Genomic DNA, 15,181 nt, shown 5'->3' with positions numbered 1-15,181 from the left:
TTGTTGTGACAATTGAGGAAACATGCAATATACAAACTTAAAAATTGTTTTACTTATTTATACAAAAATATTATATAAAATTTTAGGGACCATAATTTAAAAAATTTTTTTTCGGGTAATATTTTCTGAGATTATAAACTACCTACAACTAAATTCTTAACTAATTCTGAATAATAAACTAAAAAATTAAATCAAAGCTATATATATATATATATGCACACACACACATGTATATATGTAAACACATCCTATTTCCACATTGCTTTTTGGATTGCTGTTGTGTGATCAACATTTCCATAACCTTATGGTAGCACCACCAAGAGTAGTTTACTATCAGAAGTCTTCCCTGGATTGCTATTTTGAGGATTTTTAGTTATCTTTTGTTTATATTCCAAAAGTTGTTGATGAATGCTATGTATAAAAATGTAATAAATAGAATTACTATTTTAACACTGATATAGAAAACATTTACCAAATGTATTAAGTTCTTAGAATATTTCAGACAATATCAGAGCTAACATCAGAATATTACTTATTCCAGAGACTTTAAGTTTGTAAGCTCTAGGAACTTATTAAGCTGCTAATTAAAGAAGAAAGAAAGTAAGATGAAACACTCATGAATTCAGGGCAGGGTAACTCAGTAAATTAACTACAGTTAGCTTGGCATAATGGAAAATGTCCTTAACTCAGAATAAGTCCTAGCGCAGTAACCAATAGGTATTTTTTCTGGAACAAGTTGCTTCTCTTAGGCTCGACATCTTCTAAAAATGAGAATTTTAGAACCTTATTTCACTAGGTTATTATAAAGATTTAACAAGATAACATTTTTAAATGCTAAAGTAAATAGTGAAGGAATGAAATAATTTGTTCTCGAACCTTATTGCTGAAGTTATTTTAAAATTCCCAATAAAATCCAGTGTATTAGCCTCGTGCAGTGGCTCATGCCTGTGATGCAAGCACTTTGGGATGCTGAGACAGGAGGATTGCTTGAGCCCAGAAGTTCAAGACCAGCCTGGGCAACATAGGGAGACCTTATCTCTACAAAACACAAATAAATTTTTTTAGAAGTGTTTCTTCATAGGTCATAATGTTCAAATGTTGCAGTTTTCTGTTATTAATTCCTACTTTTGATTATTAGATGTTCTATTCTTTGTGGCTTGTAATTCAAGGCATCTAAGCTATTTTATAATTTGTAAAGAAATTTATTTATAAATATATTAATTCATTAAATTGGATAACCTGATTATCCTCTATTACTGAGCGCATCAATCACACCAAGGACAGAAAACTAATAGATGTCAGCGTCTGGCTTGGACTATTGCTACTCTTTATCTACCTCCTGAAACTCTGAATCAACAAATCTTTGCTAGAATGATGCTTAGTCACTATGCTCATTTCCAGCTGCTGTGGAAGACAAAACCCTACCTTCATTTTTTGTAAGTTCCACAAAGAAGATGCAAGTTGGTATTTTCTCATTTCTGAGATGCACTAACAGCATATTGCACACAAGATCCTATGTGTTACTCACCACATCTCATTTCATACATCACCTTACATCAATATTTCTTGTATGAAAATCATAATTGAAATACTGGGTGACACCCATCTTGCTTTGACTCACACCATTTCCTTGGAGTTAGTTAGAAAACAGTCAAATGTCCTTTTGGAAACTGCAAGAAATATGCAACACTTCATAGATCTGTGTGTCATCCTTGTGCAGGGACCATGTTGATTTTCTCGATGTTGTTTCAGTTTTACTATATGGACCACTGAAGCCAGTGCAAATCCCTACTTCCATACCTGAAGACTGATCAGTCGTGGATGAGGCTTAGCCTCTGCTAAATCTAACCAATTTACTTGGGATTTTGTGAAGTCTATTGAATGGCTTCGTGGTGATGCAGAATTTGAAAAGATTTTAAAACTCAAGGTAGAGAGGCAAGCAGCATGGGAGATTTTTTCTTTTAGGAAAAAGGAATCACTTGAGGGACAAGCACAAGTTGGAACCCACTACAGTTTGAGAAAGATGACATGGGATCTTCCAGAATAAGATGAGACCTTCCACCACTTACAAAATGGTGCCTCACAGGATATAAAGGGCCAGGGATGTAGATCTGGTAACAAAATAAAAAGGGATCTCTAATTTCTTCCTGTAACATTATTTCAACCTGACTTACAGTTTCCAACTATCACAACTAATATTTGCTAGAGAAAATAGAAAAAAACCACTCAAAGGATAACTTCCATGAAGGTCTAGGCCAAGTCCAGGCTAAGATGTGGGTTTCACATCAGGTTTTGAGTGTGAGGAGAAGGGTCCATTTGCTCCCTATGTGTGTGGCTAAAGCTAAAACTCCTAGCTGCCAGAGCAGGGTGCTGGTACCTTGGAAACAATGGCCGAGAATACGTATGTGAACTTTAAAAAAATGTAAAAACTTTGAAGTCTACATGTGGATCACCATGAAGACTGAGGGATCTGTATTAGTAAGGGCATCCTGGTGGCAAAGGTCAATCATTACCAGCCTGCAGGAGCAGTTTCAATGGCAACAATGCAGCAACAGAATCAATGGAAACAACAAAATGAAGAGAATGGCCATTTCCACCCCTCCAGTCTTTCTGACTTAAAAAAAAGGAATGTCTTCCTTGGACTTAGGGAACCCCTTAGATTCTTTTTAAAAATTCAGGGATGAAGGTATGGAAGACAGCCCCCGGGGACACTATCAGGTTTTCTGCTAAAGTGGACATTTCAAGACCGAAATAACTAATTAGAAAAATCAAAATCGTGACACTATGTTTATCCCTCACATAGGGGTTATATTTCGAATCAAGTAGATAACAGTAACAACCCTAGGGACAAAGTTATTGAAAGTCCTAAGATAAAGAATCCTGGATCCGTTACTCCTTCTAACTAGTCTGGCTTTTTGCCTAGTTTCTGGCTGATTAAGTGAACTAACTCACTGTCATTCAAAAATTACCTGAAACAAACTGTAAAATCTCACCTAGCCTTCAAATATAAACTCTTACGGATTAAATCTACTAGCAACAGCATAACCTTCTGCAGTCATTCCACACACATCTCCAGCACAGATGTCAATATTTTGCTGAAGAAGAATGCCGACTATCTCTGATGATCCATGACATACGGCAAGCATGAGGGCTGTGCTAAAATAACAGAGATAACTTCATTATTAGGAACAGAACCAATTTAGTATGTGCCTGTCAGTGTAGAATTAACCATTTACATGTACTAACAAACATAAGTATATTGAGTGCTCAAGTGTTTATCCTTGTAAATCACCACTCAGGCTAAAAGGAAGGGGCAAAAAGACCCATGTCCCACTGGCATATGGCATATCAGAAGTGGCTAACACAAGCTCCTTTGAGGGACAAGAAAATACACTTTGTTCACGAATCTTAAAGAGGCAAAGATTTAAGTGAAGAATTCTCTATTTCTTCCTTAGTCTGATATAACATTTTGTACTTCAAAATCAGCTAGAGGTCAAAAGAGAGCAATCTTAAGGCTTAAAACAATATTAGGAGTAATGATAGCAGTGGTAGTCATAGTAAGTTCAGTTAATGATGCTGATAAGAACGTATGAGACACTGAATTAAATGCTGTTGATATTCATAATGTTACTTCCACACAACTGTCCTTAAAGGACATATTATTATTCTCGTTTTCATATAGAAAATCATACTTGGTATTCAGTACTGTTTGTAAAGGCACACATATAAAGTGAGGAAGCTGGAAATTAAACCCAGTCTTGTGTGAATCAGAAGCCTGTTTTTATCACTCACCTATGGCTTATCTTTTTTTTTTTTTTAAATGGAGTTTTGCTCTTATTGCACAAGCTGGAGTGCAGTGGCACAATCTCAGCTCACTGCAACCTCCATCTCCCGGGTTTGAGCGATTCTCCTGCCTCAGCCTCCCGAGTAGCTGGGATTACTGGCACCCGCCGCCACACTTGGCTAATTTTTGTATTTTTAGTAGAAACGGGTTTTACCATGTTAGCCAGGCTGGTCTTGAACTCCTGACCTCAGGTGATCCACCTGCCTTGGCCTCCCAAAGTGCTGGGATTACAGGCGTGAGCCACCGCGCCCGGCTGGATTATCTTAATTAACTCAAATGTTCATCAAATTAAAGATATCTTTCTTCCCTCTACCTATACAAATTAGAAATAATAATACACTATGAATAAAAAAGGAAAAAAATGATAAATTCACAGTATCTGATGATAGCAATTAATAGTCACATAGGGATAACCTAAAATTAATATCCTTCAAAGAAAACAACTTAAAGCGAACTGTCATCCTAAAGACAAAATGATTTTAAATTCCTAATTCTTATTAATATTGCTTTCTTTTTTGTGGGACAGAGTCTTGCTCTGTTACCTAGGCTGGAGTGCGGTGGCACGATCTTAGCTCACTTCAACCTCTGCCTCCCTGCTTCTAGTGATTTTTGTGCCTCAGCCTCCCGAGTAGCTAGAACTACAGGCATGTAGCACCATGCCTGGCTAATTTTTGTATTTTTAGTGGAGATTGGGTTTTATCATGTTGGCTAGGCTGGTCTTGAACTCCTGGCCTCAAGTGTTCCAACCACCTTGGCCTCCCAAGGTGCTGGGATAACAGGCGAGAGCTACCGTGCCCAGCAAATGTTGCATTTTTAAAAAGTGTATAAAAAACAGAAGTTAGAAAAATACTATAAATGTGTTAATCATTCAATATTGAATTATAAAGTAAACTAAAAAAGTTCATACTTCTTAAAACTAATACAGAACCACTTTAGCTAATAGAAGATAATGCAACCAAAAACATCAGATTACATGTAAGAATCAGTCAGTATCATAAAAGAAGATAAATCCTACTATATACTGTTCTTTATGTTGACCAATCCAAATAATTGCATTTCTTTCTGATAATTTGTGTTGATAGTTTTCACTATAATCTAATAATTTTAAGTAAATGTTATTAATATTTCTGACTTGAGTGTTATTACTCTAGAACACTACTCAATGTTTTTTAATAAACAAAGAACTCCTATACCATTTACACTTACCAACTGCATTTGCATTTGCATTTTTTGTCACTAAAAATTCCACAATTTCCTCACTTCTTTTTGTTATGGCCAGTAAAAGTGGTGTGAGGCCAGCCTGTAAAACAGCAAAAACAATTTATAATTCATGAAATTACATATTTTTCAACTGAACTGAATCCCTTGTATAATATCCTATGAACTTAAACACATCAAATAGAAAGTAAATCAGTAGCAGCCCCTTCTCCCTTTTCTGTGCTTTCCCATGCACTGCACCTTCCCTTGGAAAGATTCAGCCTCTGCATCACCACATTAACTCTGGTTATCTCCAAAAATCTTTATATTGTAATAGTTTTATTGTTTCCCAGCTAAAGCAAGAGCTTCTTGAGGGCAGGGGCTATATCTTTTATCTCTATATCCTTAAATCCTAAGACATAGTAGTAAGAACTTTGTTTTTTTATTAAGTTTGTAATCTAAAGTATTACCTCTAGAGTAGTGTTTCTTAAACTATATTCCAAAGAATAACTACCTTACCAGAAGCACTGTACCCCAACAGATTCCACCATTATCTATGTTCAAGAAATATTATAAAACTGTGAATCAAAAGTCCACTATCCAAGAAATGACTTGAACTTTGCCTAATCCTTATTTGACAATATGTTTTTGTGGCAGACATTAATATTTGACAAATTAGAATTTCAGGGATACAGTTTTGAAAACTTCCCAAGAAAAATGGAGGTTTCCTCTGGGTGATACAAACTCACTGATTCTCTTCTATCAACAATCCCAAGATCCCAGACGCCAATGTCAGGCACTCCTGCTCTGCGTGGGTCACTAAGGAAGTGGGCTCTAAATTTAAAGAGGTTGGCCTCAAATGAATTTGATTGCTTATTATAAGTGGTCCATGGGGTTTCTCTTATTACAAGACAATAGAATTTTATCTCAACTACAAGAAATTCAGTATAAAAGTTTATTCTCAATTATAACGATAATACTAAGACCCTAATGCATATCTACTTCTTAAAATGCAATAATCCATTTTGACTCTGGTTTCTATTGTAATTGCTGCTTAATTTATGGCAAAATATCCGAAATACAAATAAAATGGCTTATTAATAAAAGTTCTAACTCATCTATATGGATTAGCATAATAGAAGCCACAAAAATCACTTGAATATTAAGGGACGATTCTGAGGAAAAAGATATACTTTCTGCAATAGGCATAACCTATTCAAATATAACCATGATGAATCTAAAAAGGCTTAAAGGCATTCTAATAGAAGATGATTACTTATGGTTTTTTTATTTTTTTTTTTTATTTTTCTTTCTTTTTAGGTTTTATTTTTTATTTAATTAATTAATTTTTTAATTATACTTTAAGTTCTAGGGTACATGTGCACAACATGCAGGTTTGTTACATATGTATACTTGTGCCATGTTGGTGTGCTGCACCCATCAACTTGTCAGCACCCACCAACTCGTCATTTACATCAGGTATGACTCCCAATGCCATCCCTCCCCACTACCCCCTCCCCATAATAGGCCCCGGTGTGTGATGTTCCCCTTCCCGAGTCCAAGTGATCTCATTGTTCAATTCCCACCTATGAGTGAGAACATGCAGTATTTGGTTTTCTGTTTTTGCGATAGTTTGCTGAGAATGATGGTTTCCAGCTGCATCCATGTCCCTATGAAGGACACAAACTCATCCTTTTTTATGGCTGCATAGTATTCCATGGTGTATATGTGCCACATTTTCTTAATCCAGTCTGTCACTGATGGACATTGGGGTTGATTCCAAGTCTTTGCTGTTGTGAATAGTGCTGCAATAAACATACATGTGCATGTGTCTTTATAGCAGCATGATTTATAATCCTTTGGGTATATCCCCAGTAATGGGATGGCTGGGTCATATGGTGTTTCTAGTTCTAGATCCTTGAGGAATCGCCATACTGTTTTCCATAATGGTTGAACTAGTTTACAATCCCACCAACAGTGTAAAAGTGTTCCTATTTCTCCACATCTTCTCCAGCACCTGTTGTTTCCTGACTTTTTAATGATTGCCATTCTAACTGGTGTGAGATGGTATCTCATTGTGGTTTTGATTTGCATTTCTCTGATGGCCAGTGATGACAAGCATTTTTTCATGTGTCTATTGGCTGCATGCATGTCTTCTTTTGAGAAATGTCTGTTCATATCCTTTGCCCACTTTTTGATGGGGTGATTTTTTTTCTTGTAAATTTGTTTGAGTTCTTTGTAGGTTCTGGATATTAGCCCTTTGTCAGATGAGTAGATTGCAAAAATTTTCTCCCATTCTGTAGGTTGCCTGTTCACTCTGATGGTAGTTTCTTTTGCTGTGCAGAAGCTCTTTAGTTTAATTAGATCCCATTTGTCAGTTTTGGCTTTTGTTGCCGTTGCTTTTGGTGTTTTAGACATGAAGTCCTTCACCATGCCTATGTTCTGAATGATATTACCTAGGTTTTCTTTTAGGGTTTTTATGGTATTAGGTCTAACATTTAGGTCTCTAATCCATGTTGAATTAATTTTCGTGTAAGGAGTAAGGAAAGGATCCAGTTTCAGCTTTCTACTTATGGCTAGCCAATTTTCCCAGCACCATTTATTAAATAGGGAATCCTTTCCCCATTTCTTGTTTCTCTCAGGTTTGTCAAAGATCAGATGGCTGTAGATGTGTGGTATTACTTCTGAGGGCTCTGTTCTGTTCCATTGGTCTATATCTCTGTTTTGGTACCAGTACCATGCTGTTTTGGTTACTGTAGCCTTGTATTATAGTTTGAAGTCAGGTAGCGTGATGCCTCCAGCTTTGTTCTTTTGACTCAGGATTGTCTTGGCAATGTGGGCTCTTTTTTGGTTCCATATGAACTTTAAAGCCGTTTTTTCCAATTCTGTGAGGAAACTCATTGGTAGCTTGATGGGGATGGTATTGAAGCTATAAATTACCTTGGGCAGTATGGCCATTTTCACAATATTGATTCTTCCTATCCATGAGCATGGTATGTTCTTCCATTTGTTTGTGTCCTCTTTGATTTCACTGAGCAGTGGTTTGTAGTTCTCCTTGAAGAGGTCCTTTACATCCCTTGTAAGATGGATTCCTAGGTATTTTATTCTCTTTGAAGCAATTGTGAATGGAAGTTCATTCATGATTTGGCTCTCTGTTTGTCTGTTACTGGTGTATAAGAATGCTTGTGATTTCTGCACATTGATTTTGTATCCTGAGACTTTGCTGAAGTTGCTTATCAGCTTAAGGAGATTTTGGGCTGAGATGATGGGGTTTTCTAAATATACAATCATGTCATCTGCAAACAGGGAGAATTTGACTTCTTCTTTTCCTAACTGAATACCCTTTATTTCTTTCTCTGCCTGATTGCCCTAGCCAGAACTTCCAACACTATGTTGAATAGGAGTGGTGAGAGAGGGCATCCCTGTCTTGTGCCATTTTTCAAAGGGAATGCTTCCAGTTTTTGCCCATTCAGTATGATATTGGCTGTGGGTTTGTCATAAATAGTTCTTATTATTTTGAGATACGTTCCATCAACACCGAATTAATTGAGCGTTTTTAGCATGAAGGGCTGTTGAATTTTGTCAAAGGCCTTTTCTGCATCTATTGAGATAATCATGTGGTTTTTGTCTTTGGTTCTGTTTATATGCTGGATTATGTTTATTGATTTGCGAATGTTGAACCAGCCTTGCATCCCAGGAATGAAGCCCACTTGATCATGGTGGATAAGTTTTTTGATGTGCTGCTGGATTCAGTTTGCCAGTATTGTATTGAGGATTTTTGATCGATGTTCATCAGGGATATTGGTCTAAAATTCTCTTTTCTTGTTGTATCTCTGCCAGGCTTTGGCATCAGGATGATGTTGGCCTCATAAAATGAGTTAGGGAGGATTCCCTCTTTTTCTATTGATTGGAATAGTTTCAGAAGGAATGGTACCAACTCCTCCTTGTACCTCTGGTAGAATTCGGCTGTGAATCCGTCTGGTCCTGGACTTTTTTTGGTTGGTAGGCTATTAATTATTGCCTCAATTTATGGTTTATTTAAAGAAAAATCGTTTAAAAAATCTTATAAATTCTAGAAATCAACCCCTTTATTAATGAATTAATGTAAAATATAAACACCTATCAACTGTCTTGAATACCTTGAAATCTTTACCAAAATAATCTATGAGAGAGGAATTGATAACTGAAATGTTGACAAAAGAGGTACGTTGAGTAAGTGATGTGCCCAGGTGGGCGCAGTAGCAAACCGGAAACACATGCTTTATGTAAAGCTAGAGCCTCTTCAGAGCATACCAAACAGTCATATGGGCTCAAGAGACACCAGGTTTTATCCTTTAAGAGGAAATCCAGATTTCTGCATAAATCCTAAATTTTACATGGTGACTCAATTTATGCGGGCAAATTTTGCTTTCTTGTAGTTTTACACAAATTGGAAAGAAAAAGAAAACTTGGCGGGGGGAAAAATATTTGAAAAAGTTTTACCTTTAACAAATTCAAATATTTATCATAAATGCACAGAAAAACTATGCTCTCTAATAGTTCTTGTAAAAAGATTAATATTTAAAGTAAAATCTTAGACAATTAAGTTCTTTCAAACTGGTTTCATTCAAGGAATGTTTGAGCTTCCAAATATAAAAAAAACTTACATATGTTAATGTTAAAACAAATGGATTTCAAATATTTTGAAAATAACATTGATTAATGTCTACCTTGTTTTTCACTTCGATGTCTGCACCACGGGACAGCAGTTTCGCCACCATTGACAGATTCTCACTATAAACAGCATAATGGAGAGCCGTGTTGCCATACACATCTACAATATTCACATTGGGACCAGAATCTACCAGAATATTTGCACAAGCCTCTCTCCAGCATTGTAGAGCCTGTCAGTATTAAAGCAAGAAGTAAATTATAAATTTTAGGAAATCAAAATAAATATTCCACAGGTTTCACAAACTAGTTGTATTTCAATGAGATAAATTCATTTTTATTCCATGTATGTAAACCAAATGCATCTCCTGCGGAAAGAACTGGCTACAACTTACCTTCATTGGAGGTGTCCTGTTTTCACTGTCGTGGATGTCAAGCTGACAATTTCTGTCTGCCAGAAGTGTTACTAATTCCGCGTGGCCGTTGGCACAGGCCCAGTGTAGAGTAGTCCTACGAGAGTGAGAGGACGTTTTAGGAAAGTTCAGTCCACTGTCTCAAAACATACAATGATTTATGTAATTGTAAACATTAAATACCATGCTCTTTATCTGCCTTCAAAACAAATATTTAATAATCTCCTGAAGAAAGTACAATATTCATTTGCTCTTATTACTCACGACATTAATGAAAGAGTGGCCTATTTGAATAGAAAGAGCTTGGCCTTTGGATTCAGTTCAACTTGGACTTGAATATTACTTTAAGATCTTTCACTTACTAGCTATCACTTAACCTCTCTGTGCCTCAATTTTCTCATCAATAAAGTGAAGATGAATACAGCAGTTATCTCACAGAACATCACTGTGATGCCTCAATGAGAATCTATGCAAAGTATTTTGAAGAGTTTTTAGCAAATGTAACAGCTCAGTAATTGTTAGATATTATAATTATTACTTCTACTTAACAAAGACAACATTTTAAGTAATATAATACAATTATGCCTACTTTGTGGTGTGTTTTAAAGGTTAGAGATAACACTGTATTTTAACGGTTCTAGGATGCTCAATTTCTCATATTTTAACATCTCTGGCATTGAAATGCCACTTACAATTCATTATTTATTAGAACTGTATTTGGCAAAAATTTAAACAATCTTTTATTGGTACATAAAATAAGGAGGCATCACACAATTCACGGTGCCTTCCATGAAGTGGAATATGGTACATACAACAGGTCGATGGCAGTCCTAGTCACAGGATTAACACTGAAAGAAATTTTAGCTTTTAAGAGTGCTACGCAAAAGGAGAGTTGAAATAAAAACAAAAAATTGTTGGCCGGGCGCGGTGGCTCACACCTGTAATCCCAGCACTTTGGGAGGCCAAGACGGGTGGATCGCGAGGTCAGGAGATCGAGACCATCCTGGCTAACACGGTGAAACCCCGTCTCTACTAAAAATACAAAAATTATCCGGTCACGGTGGTGGGCGCCTGTAGTCCCAGCTACTCGGGAGGCTGAGGCAGGAGAACGGCGTGAACCCGGGAGGCGGAGCTTGCAGTGAGTGGAGATCGCGCCACCGCACTGCAGCCTGGGAGACAGAGTGAGATTCTGTCTCCAAAAAAAAAAAAAAAAAGTTAAAACAAAGTACTCCTTTAATATTTTAAAAACTTCAAGCCAAAAAAAACTTGGGATTCAAATGAATAGGTATGACTCATTTTACTTTGTATTTAGATTTACAGAATGTATATTAATTCATATTTAGATTTATGGAGGGAATACATGTAAATTAGGTATTTCTAATGATTAATATTACTATTTAAAGCTGTTATAAATTTCCAAAATTGTGGTTAGTAGTTATCTCTTACTAGTTTCTCACTTCGGAAGTGTTTTTGTTTGAAAGATGCGAGGAAAAGCTTCAATTGAGATTCAGTCCTATTACTCCAATTTTAAGTCTCTCACATTGCTCAGGCTGAGCAGGTAAATGTGGAATTTTTAAGGATGAAAGGGTCCTGAGAGTTAATAGAATGTGCCTTCTACATAATAGGCATTCAACTTACATGTGATAAATGGATTCAAAGAATGGATAAATACAGTTGGGAAGTTCAATATCTTAAAAAACTGCTATAAATAAAGCACTTATATTTGCTACTTTATTTTCCGAATAATAAAACTACACTAAAATGATTAATCTGTAATTATTGACATATATATAATAAATCTAGATATAATAAAAATACGTTTCTAATAAAATGTATATGTAAATCAACAAGCACAGATAAAAAGATTCTCTTCTGAAGATGCTAAAAGTTCACAGAACATACTAATCCACAAAAAAATAAAAATTAAAATATAGAAAGTGAAAAATTGTTTTTATCTGGGCAAAATTCATATTCCTTCTCTTCTCAAAAATTATTTCATTAATAATGAACTTTTACTAATAATATTGCACATGCTCAATGCAGAAATCAAAGAGAATAAATAGGAAAAACATTTTAAGTTACAACAAATGCCCTCAAATAACAAATTTTATCATATTTTGTACATAATTTCAGATAACACAAGACTATTGTCTGTATGTATAAACAAACTGAACTTTACCCTCACTTGGTACACCAAAATGCATTTTCAAAAGTCAACATACTTCTGCATATATTTCTACCTTCAGTGGTCACATATTACCCCATGCTATAAATTCACGGAAATGTATTTATAAAAGCCATTATATGGATTCTTCTTAATATGTTGATATTTTAAGCAGTGCTCAGAAAAGAAATTGCGTGTATGTTTCCTTATTTTCTAAAAATCTTTTAGTGTAATAGAATTGATCACTAATGGGCATATACATTTTTTTTAATATGGTACTTACCACCAAACTGTCTATTCGAAAAGTCATCTGCAGCTTAAACTTTAAGCAGCAATATAAATATCACTGCTCTTTATCCTCACAAACTTTGTGGATAGAAAACAGTATTTGATTCCTCTTTTAACTTAAATGCCTTCTCTAACCAGGAACACTAAATACTGTTTCCTGTGTGCATAGGTCACTTGCAGATCTTAAAAAAGGACTTTGCCCAATTTTAAATTAGAGGCAAAGTACTTTTTTTAGATCTGCAATTTAGATCTCTGATTTAAATTGCCCAATTTTAAATTAGAGGGTTTTTCGTTGATTTGAGTGAATTCTGTATAAAATAAAGATGTTTAAATCTAATATGTATACACACACGCACATACATGTATAGTAAATATTTTACCAGTATGCTGCCTTTTATTTTTTCTCATATGCAGGGTGATTTGTTTTTTTGTTTTGCTAAATTAACCTTCACAATGCTTGTTTCTGAGCATCTTAGAAAGGTTTTGTTAACATAAAAATGTGTCTGTGTAAATAGGCATTTATGTTTTCTTCTGGTATTTTTCTCATTTTATACAAAATTAAAATTTTTTAATCTATATTCCATCAGGAACTTATTTCTTTTATACACTGTAACGTTGGCATTTTTTTTTCTAGAGATCATCAAACCCAAGAGAGTCTAGATTTTCTCCTGTTATTTTCCAGAAGTTTTATAGTTTTGTATTTGACATTTAGGTCTGTGATTCATTTTGACTTAATTTTGGTGAGGGAGTAAGATCTGATTCATTTTTTTTACATGTGGATATTCAGTTGTTCCAGCACCACTTTCTGAAGAAACCAATCTTTGTTTCATCATGTTGCCTTTGCTTTTTCATCAAAGATTAATTAAATACATTGATGTGTCTCTATTTCTAAACTCTCCGCCTTGTTTCATTAACCCGTCTATTCTTTCATCAATATGATACTGCCTTGATCACCGTAGCTTTACAGTAAGTCTTGAAGTTGAGTAGTGCCTGTCTTTCCTCCAGCTTTGCTCTCCTTCAATATCGTGTTATCTATTCAAGGTCTTTTTCTTCTCCATGTAAGTTTTAGAATTACTTTTTCTATGTTCATGAAATAATTTGCTTCCATTTTGATTAGAAGTGCATTGAATCTGTACCTTGGGAAGAATTGACATCCTGACGATATTGAGTTTTCCTATTCCTGAATATAATGTATCTTTTCCATCAGTTCAGTTCTTTTTTGATTGCTGTCATCAGATATGGAAAGTTTATGGAATTACATAACTCCCTCTACCTTGACCAAAGGACAGTGATGAATTCCTCATTCTGCGGCCAACAAGTCACCTCTGAGGGCCATGTGTCTAAACATAGACAGGAGGGTAAGAAAATGATAAAGACATCTTGGGAAAAATAGGAAATTCAAGAATCAGCAACTGTGTCTAAGTAACTCCTTTCCATTTGCCCAGGGCACCTGTTGCTTCAGCCAACACCTGCTGGCATGTGCCGAGGACGCTGGTGCTGCTGGCTTTCCCAGCCCTGTCCCTGGGGCTGCCTTTGGATGTGCGCCTCTTGACCTTAGTGAGAATGTTCTTCTTCATCCCTACCATGGGTGAAAATTTTTCACAAATAAACACTTTTTAAAATAATGCTAACTTTTATATTAGATAGAGGTGCTGCGTGTGGAGTTTCGCATGTGTCTTTTTGGTAGAATGTTGTATTTTCTATTGGGTATATTCTCAGTAATGAGATTGCTGGGTCAATTAGTAGCTCTGTTACATTTTTCGAGAAATATCCAAACTGCTTTCCACAGTGGCTGACCTAATTTACATTCCCAGTGACAGTGAATAGGAGTATCCTTTGCAGCCTCACCAGCATCTGTTAACAAATAACCACTTTTATTCCAGACATAGATCATCTGTTAATTTTTATTTTAGCACATCCTCTGAAGAAGATAGTGCTTTCCTTTCTTTCTTTCTTTTTTCTTTGAGACGGAGTCTCGCTCTGTCGCCCAGGCTGGAGTGCAGTGGTGCGATCTCAGCTCACTGCAAGATCCGCTTCCCAGGTTCACGCCGTTCTCCTGCCTCAGCCTCCCGAGTAGCTGGGACTACAGGCGCCCGCCACCACGCCCGGCTAATTTTTTGTATTTTTAGTAGAGACGGGTTTCACCGTGTTAGCCAGGATGGTCTCCATCTCCTGACCTCGTGATCCGCCTGCCTCAGCCTCCCAAAGTGCTGGGATTACAGGCTTGAGCCAGCGCACCCGGCCTAAGATAGTGTTTTTCACAACCAAAGATGATTCCACGTTCCAATCATGTTTTTTCTCTCCCTCTTTTTCTGAAGGCGTGTGGAACTTTCTGTCTGGATCAGTTTGGGATATAAGTTAAGAATATTGTACCTTGAAGTGACCCATCTCACTATCCCCATGCAGTGTTCTGTCCCAGAACTCTTCACAAGCTTTTTTTCCCCTGTGGGCCCATGTGGGGAAAAGAGAGATCAGCCTGTTACTGTGTCTGTATAGAAAGAAGTAGATATAAGAGACTCCATTTGGTTCTGTATTTGAGATGCTGTTAATCTGTGACCCTACCCCCAACCTTGTCCTTGCAAGAGACATGTGCTGTGGTGACTCAAGGTTTAATGGATTTTGGGC

General features: G+C 36.2%; 1 protein-coding gene and 1 non-coding gene across 2 annotated transcripts; both read right to left on the bottom strand.

Moving 5' to 3' along the window:
* Nucleotides 1–302: 302 nt before the first annotated feature.
* LOC115900319 (putative ankyrin repeat domain-containing protein 30B-like) lies at nt 303–14,133 on the bottom strand. Its single transcript, XM_030940168.1, has 6 exons — nt 14,007–14,133; nt 10,917–10,980; nt 10,087–10,201; nt 9,751–9,924; nt 5,038–5,144; nt 303–411 (listed from the first exon to the last, which is right to left on the bottom strand). Exons 1-6 carry the CDS (start codon nt 14,131–14,133, stop codon nt 303–305), a joined length of 696 nt encoding a protein of 231 aa, XP_030796028.1.
* On the bottom strand, nt 1,676–1,778 carry LOC115900534. Its single transcript, XR_004060218.1, has one exon. It is a non-coding gene; the product is annotated as a U6 spliceosomal RNA (small nuclear RNA).
* Nucleotides 14,134–15,181: the final 1,048 nt, after the last annotated feature.

Source organism: Rhinopithecus roxellana, chromosome 11, assembly GCF_007565055.1.
Source record: "Rhinopithecus roxellana isolate Shanxi Qingling chromosome 11, ASM756505v1, whole genome shotgun sequence".
Classification (NCBI taxonomy): Eukaryota; Metazoa; Chordata; class Mammalia; order Primates; family Cercopithecidae; genus Rhinopithecus; species Rhinopithecus roxellana.
The sequence above is the reverse complement of the archived record's forward strand: the minus strand, read 5'-3'. Positions and strand labels throughout refer to the sequence as shown.

Bases quoted from the DNA above. Each gene is read 5' to 3' on its own strand.
- LOC115900319 (XM_030940168.1), bottom strand. From the start codon at position 14,133: ATGAAGAAGAACATTCTCACTAAGGTCAAGAGGCGCACATCCAAAGGC. The intron at 10,202-10,916 runs GTATGTACCATA...TCACTCTCGTAG, and splicing joins AGGACTGCCATCGACCTGTT to GACTACTCTACACTGGGCCT. The intron at 9,925-10,086 runs GTAAGTTGTAGC...TAATACTGACAG, and splicing joins ACAGGACACCTCCAATGAAG to GCTCTACAATGCTGGAGAGA.